General features: G+C 36.9%; 2 protein-coding genes across 2 annotated transcripts; one reads left to right on the plus strand and one right to left on the minus strand.

The window, feature by feature from the left end:
* Positions 1 to 1,096: 1,096 nt before the first annotated feature.
* Positions 1,097 to 8,059, plus strand: LOC137943998 (allantoinase-like). Its single transcript, XM_068789484.1, has 16 exons — positions 1,097 to 1,263; positions 3,284 to 3,390; positions 3,944 to 4,061; positions 4,191 to 4,264; positions 4,390 to 4,466; positions 4,875 to 4,911; positions 5,483 to 5,568; positions 5,673 to 5,732; positions 5,953 to 6,101; positions 6,195 to 6,321; positions 6,576 to 6,731; positions 6,824 to 6,934; positions 7,032 to 7,142; positions 7,398 to 7,496; positions 7,659 to 7,802; positions 7,891 to 8,059. The coding sequence occupies exons 1-15, from the start codon at positions 1,109 to 1,111 to the stop codon at positions 7,785 to 7,787; spliced, it is 1,596 nt and encodes a 531-aa protein (XP_068645585.1). The 5' UTR covers positions 1,097 to 1,108; the 3' UTR covers positions 7,788 to 7,802; positions 7,891 to 8,059.
* Positions 8,060 to 9,776: 1,717 nt separating this feature from the next.
* LOC137944454 (putative pentatricopeptide repeat-containing protein At3g47840) lies at positions 9,777 to 16,377 on the minus strand. The gene is made up of 3 exons (XM_068790140.1): positions 16,327 to 16,377; positions 14,359 to 14,419; positions 9,777 to 11,752 (listed from the first exon to the last, which is right to left on the minus strand). The coding sequence occupies exons 1-3, from the start codon at positions 16,375 to 16,377 to the stop codon at positions 9,777 to 9,779; spliced, it is 2,088 nt and encodes a 695-aa protein (XP_068646241.1).
* Positions 16,378 to 17,709: the final 1,332 nt, after the last annotated feature.

Here is a 17,709-nt window from a genome sequence, read left to right on the forward strand (position 1 = left end):
ACGGCGCCGCAATTTCGGAGCAACTTCCCGTGCTTTCAGGACTTCCCACGATCACGGGACGGCCGCCGACACTCCCACTGGCCAGGAATACCATGATTTGGCGGAAAGTAAACCCCTCACGGGTTGTGGTGGCCGCTATTTTGGAGGTATCTTTCATGGGGCCCAACGCGCCATACGAGGTCACGACTCTCGCTCTCATGCTTCACTGGTTTAACCATCTCTCTAGAAAGGTCGTGGCTGCAAAAATATTTTATTTATTTATTAGGAAATATGGCTGTAAAATAACAGGATTCCATTGAATCCATGCCAGGATTCCAAAAGCTGTCAATTCATGGTAGCAGGATTCAAGGTGGTGGGCCTACCTTTTTATCATATTCTTATTAAATTTCAGCCAAATCCCCAACAGGTGAGAAAATTTATTTCTCATTCAAGTTTTCCTTTGGATTGTCTCATAGAGTGACATAAGCCCCTAAATTTAAATATAATAAAAAGGGGTAGGTCACTGCAGGTGTATTGGATTTCTGATAAATGTAGTTACCTTAGGCCCCTGGTGAGGCAAATATGATACTTATAAACACCTCAAATGAAATTTCACCAAAAGGCAGGGCTTACAAATAGAAATATCACATTTTTAGGTACGAATGTCTTGTGTACTCATTTAGGGTAGAGTCCTTTCCTGGAGCCGGCCGTCATCAAAATCACCACGATTCTACAAGTGGGATATTCCCTTCCAGTTGCCGTGGGCCCCACGTTCGATAAGATTCCTGATGTCCCCTCGCATGAACCAAATCTTCCACTTGCTACAATTGTCACCTGCGCTGACGAAACTGAACTCCGCCTTTTTCTGACCCGTCTGGGCTCCACAACGTGGAATCTTAATTATTTTATAATTTTATTTGCTCGGTGAATCCGCATCTTGTAACAGTCGCAATTCCCTGTACCCGGAACGTCTTCTCTTCCAATGAAAATCACACACGTGGTTATTTATCCACGTGGAGTTTTTTTGATTGGGTGGTTTATGTGACGGGCACAGTAAGCTTACTGGAAGATTCTTCGGGAGGAGACGTAACAAAACGGGCGAGAGCGCTACGAGCGCTACGAGCGCTATATGAAGGAGTCGAGTCGACGACGAGAAAACCGCAGCGTAGAGAGGCCAGAGTTCGGATCTCAGGAGCTTTCATGGAGTTTCTCCGGTCCAGGATTTTTCCTCTGCTGTCCCTGCTGGCTTCATTTCTGCTGCTCTACATCAGGACCTCCTCCAAGGTCAGATCTCTGTTTCTGTTGCTAGTTTGAGTTTGGATCTTTGTTATTTCGGTGTATGGATGACAGGACGAACCTCTGCGGTAAAGAGTTAGGAGCGTTCGTTTCTGAACTTGTTACTGTTTTGAGTCTCTGTCTCTCGTCTTTGGTTTCTTTTTAGGTTGATAGATTTTTTTCGTGTGGTTTGAGAGATCGAGTGCTGAGTTTTGTGTGTTTGTGTGGATGGAATGAGGCTCTGTGGTTAAGAGTTTGAGCGGTTCTGAACTTGTTTCTGTTTCGAGTCTCTTACTCTCTTATCGCTTGTCGTTTTTAGTTATGATGCGATAGTAATCGTCATTCTATTTTGGCTGATTTTTTTTTTTCTGAGTGATGAGCTGCTGATTGTTGTGTCTGTTTCTGTGACGTTCTTTCGTCTGTGCGTTTGTTGTTAATCGTTTTGCTTTATTGAGATGTTTTACTCGTCGTCCTCTCTCTGAAGTTGTGCGGTTTTTAATTTATGTTTTATTTTTGTATGAGTTTTGAATCTCTCTTTCTCTCTCCTCGTTTGAGTTCTGTTAAAATGCGGTGATTTTTTGTTTCTTAGGATTCATCAACAACTCTCTCTCTCTTTCTTTTCTGATTTGATCAATTTGTTTGAGATGTGATTCGTTTGTTCCGCACATTTAGTATTTGAAAATTTTTAGTAGTTTTTCGTTTTTTCAAGGGAGTCTTGTTTTTCCGCTAAAAAGCATCGAGATTTTCAACGAGTATTTAACTTTCCTATGACTCGATTTGACGCTTTTTGGCTGTTCTCTCTGTTTGCTTTATACTTGGCTACTATAACACGTTCAACCAGTCAATTGTTCTCTTGTAGCTTTATTCCTCGAGGACTTTTCTTAAGTAGTTTTTTTTAACGTTTTTTTCAGATATACGTTTCTTATGTGTTTATAATAGTACTTCATGACAAGCCGGAGATTCTAAAAATTTAGTCGTAAAGGTTTAATCATGTTTTAACCATTTATAAATAAGATTTTATATTAAATTTATTGGTCCTTGAAATTTTTTGTTTCAATAGTGATTGACTTTCCTGCAGTTACTTTTTGGTATTTTGGTTCTTCTGTTTTTCTGTTGTTTCCATGCATGCTTGTTAAACTTTCTGAACAATTTTTTTTTTTGCCTTGTCTTAATTTTGATTTAAAATAGGTAATCAGATGTTTTTCTTTTTCTTCATCAGAGTTTTTTTAATCTTTTATTTTTGCTCCCAAAAGGATTTGGAAGAGTTCCGTTGCTTTAGACTCCTCGTTTCACTAATCTCGTTGCTGTTCAGTAATTCAATCTCTTCTAACTGCTGAATATCCTCTGGTTTTTGTTAAATCAAAATCGAAGTGGTACGATGGGATTCCGTCACATGAGTCACTTTTCAGAAAGGCAGCCTTTTTCACCTATTAATCTGCACGCACTCTCCGCAGCCACATGCGACTTTCTGGGACCGTCCATTCCCTGTAGCGATTTGGTGTGGCATCCATCTCGCTGGTTCCGTGAGATGATGTGGTCCAACTGGCGAGTACGGTTACGAAGTGAAAGCTTGTCCAGAAGTGAAAGTGTCGTGTAGTGTAGTGTATGCCGTGCCCATTTTTATTTTTCTCTAGCAGACATAGAAGATCCCGCCGAAGCAGGAAAAAGATGGTGGGGAGGGTCTTTTTCCTGCTCCTCCTGCGATCTCGAAGGGAAAGGGGTTGGGGAGGGTCCTGTCCCCTAGGAAACAGAAGAGACGGTTAGGTTGGATTACGAATCCGTTGGTCTTACTCTGAAGCCTAAAAAACTTGTGCGAACTGTACGCTTGTGACATATTTATTAGTAAGATAATTTTATTTTTTTTATTGTGATGGATTACATCATTTTGGGAAATTATCGGGGTGTACCTTTTTCTCATTTGTTTTAATAAATTATTATCTTATATTAAAAGGATATATATATATTTTTATATATGTTGGTGAAATCGTCTCTTATGTATTAATTTTTCACTCTAATTAACATGTTACAGTTATATATTACAGCCATCAAACAGTTTGTGCAGCCTTCTTCCCCATGATGAATACTGGATCTATAGCAAGAGAATTGTTACCCCTCAAGGAGTCGCTTCTGGTGCAGGTTGGTGGTGGAGATTGGTCAACAGGAATACAAAAAGAAAATCACTTGTTCGTATAGTAACTTTTATGAAAAAAACATAGTCTTTTCTGTTAATATAAAATTACCAATATATTTTTAATATGATATAATAATTTTTAAACATGAATTTTCTACTAATATAAATAAATATCTTTTTTATGCTGTATCATGAGACTATTATCTTCTAAATTTGCTTTCAAGAGCTTACGAAAAAGCTGCTGTCAAGAATCATATGGTCCTGTCATATCTATAGAGGTCTTCGACATGAAAGGGAACTTGTAGCGTTGTGCTTCTTTGTTTCTGTTTCAAGCCCATTTGGCTAAGATTCCACACTTCTAGGTTATGCGTTAAGCGTTGTAGTAAATGTAACAAAAAGATGCTTTGACCCAGTAACTTTGTTTAAGATGTCATCTGGGCTCAATCCATTTTGCACCACTGTCTCCGGTTCGCTTAATCAATCTTTCTTACTGCCATCTCAAATTGAAATATTCCCTAGCTTTAGCTAAAGCTCTTTTCTTCTTTTGCAAATGATCAGTTGAGGTTAAAGGAGGAACAATTGTCTCCGTAATTGAAGGAGTTCAAGCAGGGGAGCTGCCCCAGGGAAATGTCGTGGATTATGGGGACGCTGTCGTAATGCCTGGATTGATTGATGTGTAAGCTAAAATCGAACCATATATGTTCCTTGAGTGGATAACATACGCTGATAACGATTTGCTTTCTCAGCAAAAAAATCATCGTTTAGTAATGAATACTGATTTAATATCATGTGAACTTCTTCTCAGACACGCACACCTCGATGAACCAGGGAGGGAAGAATGGGAAGGGTTTTCTTCAGGAACTAAAGCAGCTGCTGCTGGTATAGTCATTTATATTCTAGTATTCTAATGATTATGGATCTTGTCTATACCTATTCATATCTTCTTCTGATTTGTACTAAAGAAAAAAAAACTGAAAGAGTAGGTACAATTCATCTCCTTGCAGGTGGTATCACGACACTGATTGACATGCCTCTAAACAGTGTTCCCTCTACAGTGTCTGAAGAAGCACTAAGACTCAAGGTAAACATTTCGCTCAGTTCGAGACTTTGTTCAGTCTTATGGATACTTTTGTTGCATTCTATCATGATTTTTTTTCACTCTAGTGGATGTTTCTCTTGCATATGGCATGATTATGGTCACTCATGGCATCGATTGCTTAATCTTTTTTGGCCTGATTTGCTTACTGGATTGGGTCTTTTTAGAGAATTGAGGTCAATTTATTTATTTTTTCTGATAAGTTTCAATAACAAGACAACATCAATTTATTCTTTTGGCTACTGATTTCGTGTTGGTGATGAATTTTCATCTAGTAGAGATCTTTCAATGATTTTTTTTCTCAAAAAAATAAAATGAATCTTTCAATGATATTATTAATGTTTCGTTACACTAATATTCTTTTGGAAACTTTTTTTTCACTGTATGTGACAGGTCGATGCAGCGCCGCATAAAATCTATGTTGATGTTGGTGAGTTCCAGGTTTTCCATATGTCTGTTAAGTGTACAAATTCAGTTGAGTAGATCTTGGAAGTTGGAACCAAGAATTAGAAAAGATGACTGACCTCTGACCCTAAGTTGGAATCAAGAATTAGAAAAGATGACTGGCCTCTGACCCCCAATTGATCACACGTATACATACTGTAATAATTTCAATGCTGAAACTTTATTAGCTGAGTAGTCAGTTGGAGGTGCTAAAATTTGGCTCAGATTCTGTTCCATGTCAGGATAGTATTCTTAACAGTGCCCAGGTGGCTTGGCCAGACCCTGATCCCACAATGTACAGTTTATTCTCTCTGCCACTTGTTAAAATATTAATGGAATTGGCTCCCTTGTAGTTCTCTGACAAAGGAATTCGTGTGATCAGGGTCTTACCTTGCCACTTTCTCTTCTTAGTCAATGGTATTAGAATTCAAGCAAATTGATTTCATGAATGCATTTAGTAGCAGAAGATGGAAAGGCTTTTGCAAATGAATTGTCCTGAAGAATTTTCTTTTGTTTATATTTCGTGTTATAACATGGGCAATATTTGGTGTATACAGGCTTCTGGGGAGGACTGGTTCCTGAAAATGCCTTCAATAAGACTGCACTCGAAGGACTTTTAAATGCAGGAGTTCTTGGTCTCAAGGTCTGTGATTTTTCTAGTGATATATTGTTCTATCCTTTTTACAAGCTCAGTATTTTGTGGAAGATGTCAGTTTGACTCACTGCAGTTTTTTTGTGTGTACATAGTCTTTTATGTGCCCTTCAGGAATAAATGACTTCCCCATGACAAATAAAACCCACATCAAGGTTCGTTCACTTATCTTTGTTTTATAGAAGCTTTCTATTTTAGTTGCTTCTTCCATTTTTTTTCACTTTTTTAGTGTTAGGAGTATCAGATTAGCTCTGTGCAGACCCAAACATGGATGGTTTTTAATCCCGTAGCAGACTTTAGGTTGACTTTACTTCTGACTGTTATGATTTCTTTTCTATATTACATGGCTGATCTTTCTCTTTCATTTATTTTCAGGAGGCACTGCAGACACTGGCAAAGTACAAAAGGCCTTTACTTGTACATGCAGAGCTTCAGCTAGATCCTGACAGCCCTCTGGAACTGAAAGATAGTCTTGATAGCCCCCGGTCATATATGACATATCTTAAGACGAGGCCACCTTCTATGTAAGCAAGATTCTTAGCAGCGTAAATGCTTTTGAGAATGCAATTTTCCAGGTGTAATTTGACCTTATATTGTCTCGCTTTCTATCTTGCCAGGGAAGAGGCTGCTGTAAAGGAGCTTCTAGATGTAGCAGAAGACACTAGGTTGGGTGGAACTGCAGAAGGCGCCCATCTCCATGTTGTTCATTTATCCGATGCAAAAGCATCACTTGATCTTATCAAGGTATTTGAGAGATTCTCTTCTTTGGCTTCAGAGAATCTAGGAACGCAATATTCACATATTTTCCAGATGAAAGTTGAAGAGCACTAAGAGTTGGTCTTAGCCGTCATATTCTTAGAACCATATTGTGTGCTTCTCCCTTTCAGTTCAAACATAATACTGTGGATTGGGCCTTTGACTCAATGGCCTTCTTGAGGCAGGGGGGGGGGGGGGGGGGGATATAAATTGTCTGACCTTACATGCATATGTTCTTACAGGAGGCAAAAAGTAGAGGTGCAAGCTTAACTGTTGAGACCTGTCCGCATTACCTGGCTTTTTCAGCAGAAGAAATCAAAGATGGGGATACTCGTTATAAATGTGCCCCACCAATACGCAATGCAGCTAATAAAGAGAAGCTGTGGAAGGCTTTGAAGGTACTTTGTAATTTCGTTTGTTTTAATTTCTAACAGACAGAATTATAGTATTGCAATGCTTCATCTTTTACTAACGACTTAAATTATTACAGGAAGATCATATTGATATGTTAAGCTCTGACCATTCTCCTTCTGCACCTGAGCTTAAACTTTTTAATGAAGGTGACTTCTTAAGAGCATGGGGTGGAATATCTTCTTTGCAGGTTCTTTCTTTTGTAATGAGGACTATACAAATTTCTTCAAACAATAACCCTTTCAGCACAAGGAAACTGATTAGCTCCCTATGGGAAAATCTTGCAGTTTGTTCTTCCTGCCACATGGTCATATGGGAGACAATACGGGATCACTTTGAACCAACTAGCATCTTGGTGGAGTGAGAGACCAGCAAAACTTGCAGGGCAAGAACTGAAGGTAATTTGCTTCGACTTTTGTATCTTTCTTTTGTTGCAACATTGTCAGAGTTGTATAATGAAATAATAAAGGAAAAGACAATGCTGTAATGAATCAATGATGTAACACATTTACTAGTTTACAATAAATTGCCTGCTAAGAGAATCATACCCTTATATCAGACTATATAGTAGACACTGTTGCATGCTGATGTATTATGTTTTTTGCAATCATTGTACGAGAAATGTTGAGCAACTCCCTTTTGTTTTGATCCAGGGAGCTATTCTAAGTGGAAATCATGCTGATATTGTTGTCTGGGAGCCTGACGCAGATTTTGAACTTGATGAAAACCATTCTGTATACCACAGGCACCGGGTATGACTTTCTTCCTCCACTTACAAAACATACTTATCTCTCCAGTAAAAATTCACTTGCATTTGGCTGCCGACAGTGGAAAGCACAACCATATTTCTTCTCTGTAGACCAAAAATGATTTTTTTTGTTTATTTTAATATGTTATTCACTTCTTCCCTGCAGAATATTTCAGCATACCTGGGTAAAAGACTCTCAGGAAAGGTTCTCGCTACTTTTGTGAGAGGGAACCTTGTTTATAGTGAAGGGAAACATGCCCCATCTGCTTGTGGTGTTCCGATCCTTGCAAAATAAGTGGTTGACAAGAAGGTAAATATTACTATTGTTATTTTATACGTATTGATTTTAGTAAGTTTATTTCGATCCTCTTACTAGTCTTTTGGTGTGATTATTTCAGGCATTCCTCTGGACTGTAGCTGGTTGTACAAATCATTTGTTAATAACTTTAGATGGGCTCTGTTTTGGCAATCAAAACAGGGTGCTTGTCTTGTATGTCGATGAATTATGTTATTTATTTACGGAATCATCTCAAGATGATTCTATGGAAATGAAAAAAAATTCTTCAATGAAGCAAAAAATTGCAGCATCTTCCCAGTGTACAGAATATACAGAAACGTGATGAAACAAATACATGATTTGCCTGTTTAAGTTCAGATTGGCTTCTGCAAGCCTTGAATACTAGGCTCAAAATGAATGGTTCAACAAATTTTGTCATTGCCCCACATAGATGAAAACAAAATGATGGCTTCAGAGGTATTTGAAGTGTTGTCGTTGTGATCGTATGGGTCTTTGTTTCTAAACTAGGGAGGCCTAATGTTAGCACCTTTATACATTAAAAATTGTTTCCTGTTTCAAGTTTTTTTTTTCCTAGCAAGTAGATAAAGATTTGGAAAGGCCTAACTTGAGTCTATTTCCTATTCTAGAGTTTCTTATTTTGTTGATTTAAGTGCTATAAAGCACTCATATGCAACACAGAAATAACTCTGTAGCTATTAAATAAAGTTCGTTTTTGTTCTCTCATTGGCATACCAGCATCAACTTAAATGCATTTGCATTTGTCTTTGAATATTTGATGAAGACTTTCAGTAATAACATCTGGATGAAGTAAACCTGTTGCTTGGTATCTCACTGGACAGCATCAAGATCAAGTCTCCTCTTCATTGTTGCAGCAACCTTGTTCTACTGACAACCCCAGAACTCGAGAACTAATTTTTGCTTGCTTCCACACATTATCTTTGCCTTCCTTTTCTTACTGACTGAAATTTTTAAAGGTTGTTCCAGTAGTTAAAGCAATGTGAGAATCTGGATGTCATAAAATCTCTATGGGATACACACTTGTTATTCAGAAGATAAGGAAATGTCTGTGAGTACACTCCTGGACACTCCCTGCAAGTGCTACTAAGAAAGAAAACAAGCTTCCTTAAACAAAAGCATTTGAAAATTGTTCTTTTTCTTCTGAAAATATTGCATATGTAGATAAATTATGCGGTAGAAATTTACAGAAATCCTGGTCATGGATCCATTGAGAGGATTGTAGGTATCTAAACCTATGTGGATTGAAATTCAAAAATTTCACTACTTTGTCTCCTTAAACTAACCAACTTATCAAGAATTTGAAGCTCAACCTGTCAAGAAACTCTTTTTGGGAGTGAGATGTAATCGGATGCAGAACTGTAATGGAGTATAAATTCTGACTCCATTACCTGACTATCTTTATTTATTTGTGGTGGACATCAACATCCAGATTGTAACAATGAATAAGCCTCTAAAAAGAAAAGAAAAGAAAAAAACACTGAAACTGCAAAATCAGAATTAACTAAATCATTCTTCAAAAAAGAAGCACATTATTACTCCACACACTAAGCATGATCAACTGCAAATTCTGCAGTCAATTACAAAAAAAAGGAGAATTTACTATAGGACAAGATTCCTCTTAACTATCGGGTAAATGAATAACCTGAATTCTGCTTATTTGGTACACTCAAGTACCAATAAATCAGACTGTATATAACAACAGTTCTTTCACCATAATTGTTAGGAGAGTTTAGAGTCGCTCAAGTCCTCGACATAAAATTGAGGCTTCAATGGGTCATTACTATACGAGGTAATGATGATAAAGTATATCCTTGTTTGAACTCCTGATTGCCGAGCTCATGTTATCTTCTAATACGAAGAGTTTAAAAAAAGAATGTGGATTCACACCTGCACAGTAAATCTTCACTACTTAGGCTTGTTTCCATGCATCTTTCGCTAGTCTTCAAGATCAAAGGATAATGAGCGTGTTTATGGATCGTCGCTGGAAAAATTAGCCCTTGAAGCTAGTAACCGTAACATCTCATATATTTCATCAGCATGTGGATGGCATCTATCCCCTGCTACAAAAGCTGAAAGCTTACCTATAACCTTTATGCAAGACCAACCTGGTTCCTTCCTTACTCCCTTTGATTTCATTAGCTTTCTCATATATGCAGCATCTGTCCACATTCCAGTTGAGGAATAAATGTTAGAAATGGTGATGTGGGTTCCAGCACTATTAGGGTCCAATTCCAAAATGTGTTTGGCTGTTCGTCTTGCACGTTCAACGTCACCATGAAGTCCGCATGCCCTAAGCAATGTAGACCAAACAACATCATCAGGCTTGAATGGCATTTTGTTGATCAAAGACTCTGCATCCCTTAACATCCCAGCTCGACAAAGAATGTCTATCATGCATCCATAATGCTCTTTCCCGGGATTAATTTGGTAATCTCTACTCATAGAGTTGAAGTATTGAAAACCAAGGTTAACCAGGCCTGCATGGCTGCAAGCACTAAGGACACCAATAAAAGTCACAGAATCAGGTCTCAGGCCTACAGCAGACATCTTCTCAAACAAATCGATAGCTTCTGCACTACAACCATGCTCTGCAAACCCATTTATCATGGCTGTCCATGACACCAAATCATCACTCCCAGCATCAAAAATGTTTTTGGCTTCTCCTATGCTGCCGCATTTTGAATACATGTTGATCAAGGCACTATTTATCATAGGATCATGTTCTACTCCGATGGAGAGGATGTAGGCATGGATTTGCTTTCCTTGTTCAACAATAGCCATAGTAGCACAGACACTCATTAAACTAGCAAGAGTAAACTCGTTTGGTCTTATTCCTTCCGTCCTCATTTCTGAAAATAGTTCAAATGCTTCTTCACCTAGGCTCCCTTGGCAATAACCTGCAATTATTGCACTCCATGATACCACATCTCGACTAGCCATGTCATGAAAAACAATGGAAGCAGAAGATAAGCATCCACATTTTGCATACATGGTCATAAGAGCATTGGCAACAGACATTGACCTGTCAAGCCCAAGACAAAAAACATGAGCATGTAGTTGCTGACCCCACATGATTCTAACGAGGCCCCCAGAACCTGAGATAACTGCTGCAAAGGTGAACTCATTACCATTAACACCTGATCCTCTCATCCGAAGAAATGATTTTAGTGCATTTTCTTCACAACCCATCTGAACGTAAGTTGCAATGATCATAGTCCATGAAACCACATCAGGGGTCTGCATTCTCTCAAACAAGCACAGCCCATAGTCTAACTTTCCACACTTATTATACATATAGGCCAGGGTGTTAGCAACAAAAGAGGTTGTATTAAATCCCGACTTGATTGTTTGGGTGTGTACTGCCTTCCCATAGGTCAGAGCACCGGAGTCTGCGCAAGCTTTTAAAACACTTGCAAAAGTATATGAATCACATTCTACATCCGATAACCACATGGCAGAGAAGTATCTTAGTCCCTCCACATTTTGACCTGCACGAACTAGCCCACTAATTATTGCTGTCCAGGAAACCACGTTCTTCATAGGCATCTCATCAAATATGCTACGAGCAATGGCGACCTTTCCTACTTTAGTGTACATATCTAACAAAGCACTTCCCACAAATACCGAATCTACAAAGCCAGTTTTGATTGAATACCCATGAATAGATTCACCTAGTTTTAGGTCAGAATGACTTCCGCATGCCTTGAATGCTAGGCTCAAAATGAATGGATCAATACGAATTTTGTCATCGCCCCACATAGATGAAAACAAAATGAGGGCTTCAGAGGCATTTGAAGTGTTGATGTAGCCTGATATTATTGTTGTCCAAGAGATTTCATCTCTTTGAGGCATCTTGTCAAACAAGGAACGTGCCTCTTTTAATTGACCAATGTTGATCAGCTGCTTCATGAGAGCGTTTGCTTCAAATGGATCTACACGGTTACCTGACAGGAACTTTTGAGTTAAAAGTTTTGTGCTTCTTTCAATGAGATCTTTGCACAAGATGGAACTGGCCCTTGATTCTGTAAGTAAGTTCCTGATGCATGGTCTATGTGGTAAAACCAAGTTTAGGTTCAATTGTCTGACATAAGCTGTAGCAGCCATGTTCTTAAAAGAAGTAAGTATTTCTATGACTTTGTCTTGGAAGATTCCTTCGTCTTATAATTGCAGGCACTGGACACCGAACAGCAGAATGTTGATCTGGCGAATATTGCCATCTAAATCTGTAAGAAGCAAAAATGCAACACCATAGGTTAGGATGACAGCGTACCACACAGAAAGAAACGGAAAGCGTTTGTTTTATTGGATATTCTCAAAAAAAATATTGCACTGTATTCCTCATATAACAAGAACAGTCTGCACAAAGTTGTCAGAGCGTGTTGAGAGATATATATGTAACAGTAACAAAGGTTCAGAGCAGTGATATAAAAAATTAACTCAACAGAGATCATTTATCAGCAAAAGAAGAAGAAAAAACAATACTCAACCAAGGTAAGAAAACAACAGTCTTAAGAAAAAGAAAACAGGAAAAAATTGCTTAAAGCGCCATCTGAAACAAATAATCTACAACACGGGCTGCTTATTTCTTTAATCTGCGAGGCAAGCACAATCGAAAAGAGAAAGTGGGAGGCTGTTAAACGCAATCTAAGATTATCTCATGCGGGCAATAACAATCCTCAGATAGAAGCGATACAGATGATAAAAGAAGTTCCTTTACCGAATCAAACAAACACATAAGCACATAGACACCACACAGATTCTTCATCACCCACGAAGTTACTGTATAGGACTAACAGACTAAAATCTGAACGGAGTGATTACTTTATAGGATTAACATTTGCAGTATCAACGAGATTCTCTCTGCAACGTGAGCTGAGCAAAGCTCTCTTAGTCCTTTAAACATGACCGAGCATATCCTTACCACATCCCACACACCATTAATAAAGGACATGAGTAAAACAGGAAAAGACAGAACCTACTCGTGAAATACAATCCAAATGCTTGCAGAACGCGATTTGTCCTCCAGCCACCACACAAACATAATTATATTTCACAGTCTACGCGAGATAAATGGATATAAAGAGAGAGAAAGACAACTCAGAGGCGATTGGAGAAGTTCTGAGAGGTTTTCGCCGCAAAAGAGAGGACTTCAACCAGAGAGGGGAAGCCGGGAGTCGCAGCCTCCGAGACAGACACAAGCAGCAGAACAGAGGGGGTACATTAGTAGTTCATCCCGGCTTTAAACTTTAAACTTCATTTCACAGAACTACTAAATCTAGGAATTATTAGGAAATCAATTAGTCCTCATAGATCTGTTGCTTTTATAGTAAGAAAACACAGTAAACAAAAAAGAGAATATTTTAACCGAGTGGACAAATTAGAATAAATATTTTTATTTTTTAAAAATATTTTTAATAAATTTATTAATTTAAGTTGAAATATTACTAACTTATTTACTAAATAATAAACAACAGTATAAATTTAAAATAAGTTAATTATATTCTATTTATTAAATTAATAAGTTAAATTATTGAATATATTTCACTTTATCTAATCAAGTCACTCATTTAAAAATTCTAATTATACTATTTAATTTACATAAATATTTCACTAATATATTATGAAAAATTTAAATTTTAAATAATATATTAGAAACCTGATAATATGTTAAACTCTCTGTATTCAAAACCAAATCAAAGAAGCCGAGATCCCCACTAAAGAAGTAGAAAGATTTAAGAATTTGAGCTCGACTCGGTTTCCAACATTAATTATTTCTACATCTAAGGTCTCTAAGAATCCAAGATTTTCTGCAGATTGAATGACGTTAACAGGTTAATAACCAGGATCGATTTCAACTTCGAGAGCACCAAAAAGGGTTTGTTTCCTAATACGATCCTACTTCTATCTCAAAAAGAATATTATAGAAAACAAAGACCGCAAAGATATTTAAATACTCCAGATTAACTAGTACCCCCCTCAAAAATTGGTATCAGAGCCCTAAGACCTGGAACCTTTTAAGAAATTAGATTACTTAGACCTTAGAATTTCTTCTAGATTTGACATCAAATTTGTAGGACCCAACTCTCTTAAGTGTCACTTTAATAGTGAAGAACACCTCAGAAATAGGTAATTCTTCCAGAAACCTTAATATAATAGACAAAATAACAGGAAGAAGTCGTATAGACGAACGAGACATACAACTAGATGAAATAATAGATATAGATCAAGATATTACCGTATTCAGTAATAACCAATTAAATCTTCTTAACCCTAGATACTTATATAGAACAAGACCTTTGGATTTTAATACTGGATTATTTAGACATTACAGAGAAATCCAGATCAACTGTGTAGGACAAGATTCCGTAAATATAAACTTAATAGAAAAACAGGCTTTTAAGGAAATCAAGAAATTATGTACTTTAATACATGTAGGCTTAATTGTTATAGGGGTCAAAGGATTAGGAAGAAAATATTTAGGAACTAAAACCCTTCTTAGTATCTATGATGACAAATGGGCAGATCCTAAAAAGACAATGCTAAGAATTACTGAAGTAGATATGAACCAAAATGGAGGAATATTTTATTGTTCCCCAAATTTTTTTATAGGACTTTAAGATTTTAAAAAATACATCAAAATAGGCATCCAGACGAATCCTTTATAGGAAATAACCTTTTACTAAGCATTGGGTTTTTAGGCAGATGTACTTGTTCAAGTATAACAAGATTCAAAGTTAAAATAGAGGTGTTACCGTGTAAGAGGTGTTCTTCACTATTAAAGTGACACTTAAGAGAGTTGGGTCCTACAAATTTGATGTCTAATCTAAAAGAAATTCTAAGGTCTAAGTAATCTAATTTCTTAAAAGGTTCCAGATCTTAGGGCTCTGATACCAATTTTTGAGGGGGGTACTAGTTAATTTCGAGTATTTAAATATCTTTGCGGTCTTTGTCTTGGGGTTTCTACTAGTCTTCTATAGGAATATAATGAAAAGTAAAGCAAATAAAACTAAATATACAGAGATTACAAAGAACTATCACTAGAGCTTTAAAAACAAATATTATGCGTCTACAATTCTTGCTATAATATTAACTATCAAAAGTATGCAGGATTCTAAAATATATTTTAATTGTTCAGGAAAGAAAACAAAGTACTCAAATAATTTTAAAACTAATATTCCTAAGAACAGGATGCTCAAATAAGTTCTTATATTTTAAAGCTTTTACCATAATATAAAACTTTGTAAAACAAGGCTAAGTATATATAGAAAATAGGTAAGAACAGTAGGACTATCTTAAAAACTTGTCTAATTAAGTTATATATGAGCCAGAGAAACATAAAAAGTACAGCGGCGTTGTGACTTCTGGGAGTAATGCTTGACTCAGCAGAGGCGTCTGTCAGGGCATAACCCTCACCCAGTACTTTCCAGCCTAATATACCTTTGTATGTTTCCTCAACACACAATAAATGCAGTAAGGATCAGACACGTAAGAACAACTCCTAATGTAACAAAAAGAACAAGCATGGAAAGGGTTTCGGAAAACAAGTATGATTGTAAATTCCCTAAAGGTACATTTTAGATCAATGCTGTTTGGATCTTTATTCTGACTCCTTCAGGTATAGGGAACCCAAGACACAGAGAGGTGTACAATTTTCTAGCATTTGCATGCTTTTGCCACGGGCTCCAGCTTTTAGTCCCAAGATAAACAAAAGCCCTCAAACCTCCTTGGGTATAAACGGGCAGAGACAAGGGACACATGGACTGTGCAACATCAGAGGAATATCACAATGCTTTTACTTTGTGCTTGGGATTAACCCCGGATTAGAGGAGGAAGGTACAGACCCAAACAGATTGAGATCTAAAGTTTTCCCCTTAGGGAAGATTCGAAAAAATTAAAAAAAAATATTTGGGATTAACACTTACTTTTGAAACATTAACTCTAGGAGATCCACTTTAGTAGAAAATGTCCAACAAGATCTCATAGAAGTAGACGAATACATGTCCGACACAGAATCCATATATAGTATAGTCAGTATACCAAATGCCCCTTTAGACTCCTCAAAATCAGATGATGACTTAATATTAGATACCGAAGAAAACCTTGACCTAATGAATACAACTTCTGAATGTACACATACATGGTTTTGGTACATAGGATTAGATAGTAATCCTTGTTTTAAATGTACATGGTATCCTAAACCATTCATCACAAAGCTTCAATCTTTAGTAAGTCTCATTCTTCAGCGGGTAGATTGGTACTCCTTCAAAAACTATCTTTATGAAAAGAAAAAACCAATGATTTTTTATGATCTAATCACGTGTTGATTATTGGAAGAGACGAATCTTGTGAACTGCATAATGGCTTATGTTGTAGGGTTCAAGTGGGAGTTCCAAGCAAGCCCCTTCAATGTCCAGTGAGGAAGATGAGTCTCTCTATAGCCCAGCAGTGCAAACATAAAAAAACATAGTTGACAGCAGCTCACCACCTTGACATGGCTTCATCAGCCAGTGGGCCAAACCTTGTTCTCTTTGTCTTTCATGGGATAGGAACTGGAGTAGTCATGGAGCATGTACTCGAAATACCGAAAAATCATCCACTTGAGTCACCAGATTTGAACAAGAGAGCCCCATGAACTAGGGTTGTAGAATTGTCTACATCACGTAAATGGTCAGCTGCATACCAAGAAAAAAAAGGTAATGGTCTGTTGTTGGAGTAATTCCCTGTATCAGTTGTTGGCATTGCACGTAGATCTTGATAGAGATAAAGGATAGAATGTCCTTACCGTAATACTTATCTTGTAATGTTTATCTTGGAGATACATATCTTTAAGATTACGTTCTGTCCTTTATCTCTATCGGATCTAGCTGAAGTAACAAAACAAAACCATTCTTTTTCTCCTGAAGAGCAGAGAAAACCATTTTCTTTTAACAGATGGTAGAAGAGAAGGGATTGAACATGAGCAGCAGAAGGGAACAAATGAATCACTGTGACTGAAAGAAATTTCTTATAGCCAATTGGCCAACAATTTCAGAAAGTAGATCAATAAACATTTCAGCAATTTTTCCAAGTTAGGCACCTTAATAATGTATAGTGGGGCCATGGCCAATTCTCGTTCACAACTTCAGTACTCATACTCAAGTGTCGTTTTTCCTAGACTGAATAATTGCTTTTAATAAATGCCTCTTTTGACTTGCTTGATTTGGTGGGCCCCAAGCAGATCATTCCTAGCCCACAATGTTTAATTAAAGAAGGTAATTTAAAAAACAATGTCCTGAGTCTTAATGGGGTTTGTTTTCACTTAGAATTCAATCCAAATTAGATTTGTTGAGTATTGGGACTCGCCGATCCGAGACTCAGGCCAGGCTATTCCCACCATTCAACTCGAGTCACCCGAGTTAACTCTCTATTTGTCACTTGCATATAAAAGTGGGGAGCAGATCTCTCATTTTTCCTATGGGTCAATGTTGAATTTAGTAATTATTTGAAATACCATAAATGCCCTCTCTACTAAAATTATATTTACTAAAGTGGTTTTTATTAGTGTGTTAGTTCTTTCATTTGTGTCAAATAATGATTATAAAAACAAAGAGAAATGTTTATAAAAATAAAAGATAATTAAAGTATTAACTATTAACTATTAAGGTTAAAGAGGGGATAAAAATTAGGCTCATAACAAGACGATTATCTTGATTTTATCGGTGATCTTTTTTACCATAATTGGAGTATGTAGCATAATTCTTTTATAAAAATATTAGAAAATTTCAATATGGCCTAAAAATTAGGCTCATAACAAGACGATTATCTTGATTTTATCGGTGAATTTTTTTTACCATAACTGGAGTTTGTAGCATAATTTTTTTATGAAAATATTAGAAAAATTCAATATGGTCTGTACAAATGG

Source organism: Aristolochia californica, unplaced genomic scaffold (genome assembly GCF_029961685.1).
Source record: "Aristolochia californica isolate CCGP_79_NKW_82.1479 unplaced genomic scaffold, dmAriCali1.0.hap1 SCAF_11, whole genome shotgun sequence".
NCBI lineage: Eukaryota > Viridiplantae > Streptophyta > Magnoliopsida > Piperales > Aristolochiaceae > Aristolochia > Aristolochia californica.

Bases quoted from the DNA above. Each gene is read 5' to 3' on its own strand.
- LOC137944454 (XM_068790140.1), bottom strand. From the start codon at position 16,377: ATGCTCCATGACTACTCCAGTTCCTATCCCATGAAAGACAAAGAGAAC. The intron at 14,420-16,326 runs GTTTGGCCCACT...AAAATCTTAAAG, and splicing joins TGAAAGACAAAGAGAACAAG to TCCTATAAAAAAATTTGGGG. The intron at 11,753-14,358 runs GTAATTCTTAGC...AGTTCCTGTCAG, and splicing joins TTTGGTTCATATCTACTTCA to GTAACCGTGTAGATCCATTT.
- LOC137943998 (XM_068789484.1), top strand. From the start codon at position 1,109: ATGAAGGAGTCGAGTCGACGACGAGAAAACCGCAGCGTAGAGAGGCCA. The intron at 4,912-5,482 runs GTGAGTTCCAGG...TGGTGTATACAG, and splicing joins TAAAATCTATGTTGATGTTG to GCTTCTGGGGAGGACTGGTT. The intron at 6,322-6,575 runs GTATTTGAGAGA...ATGTTCTTACAG, and splicing joins CATCACTTGATCTTATCAAG to GAGGCAAAAAGTAGAGGTGC.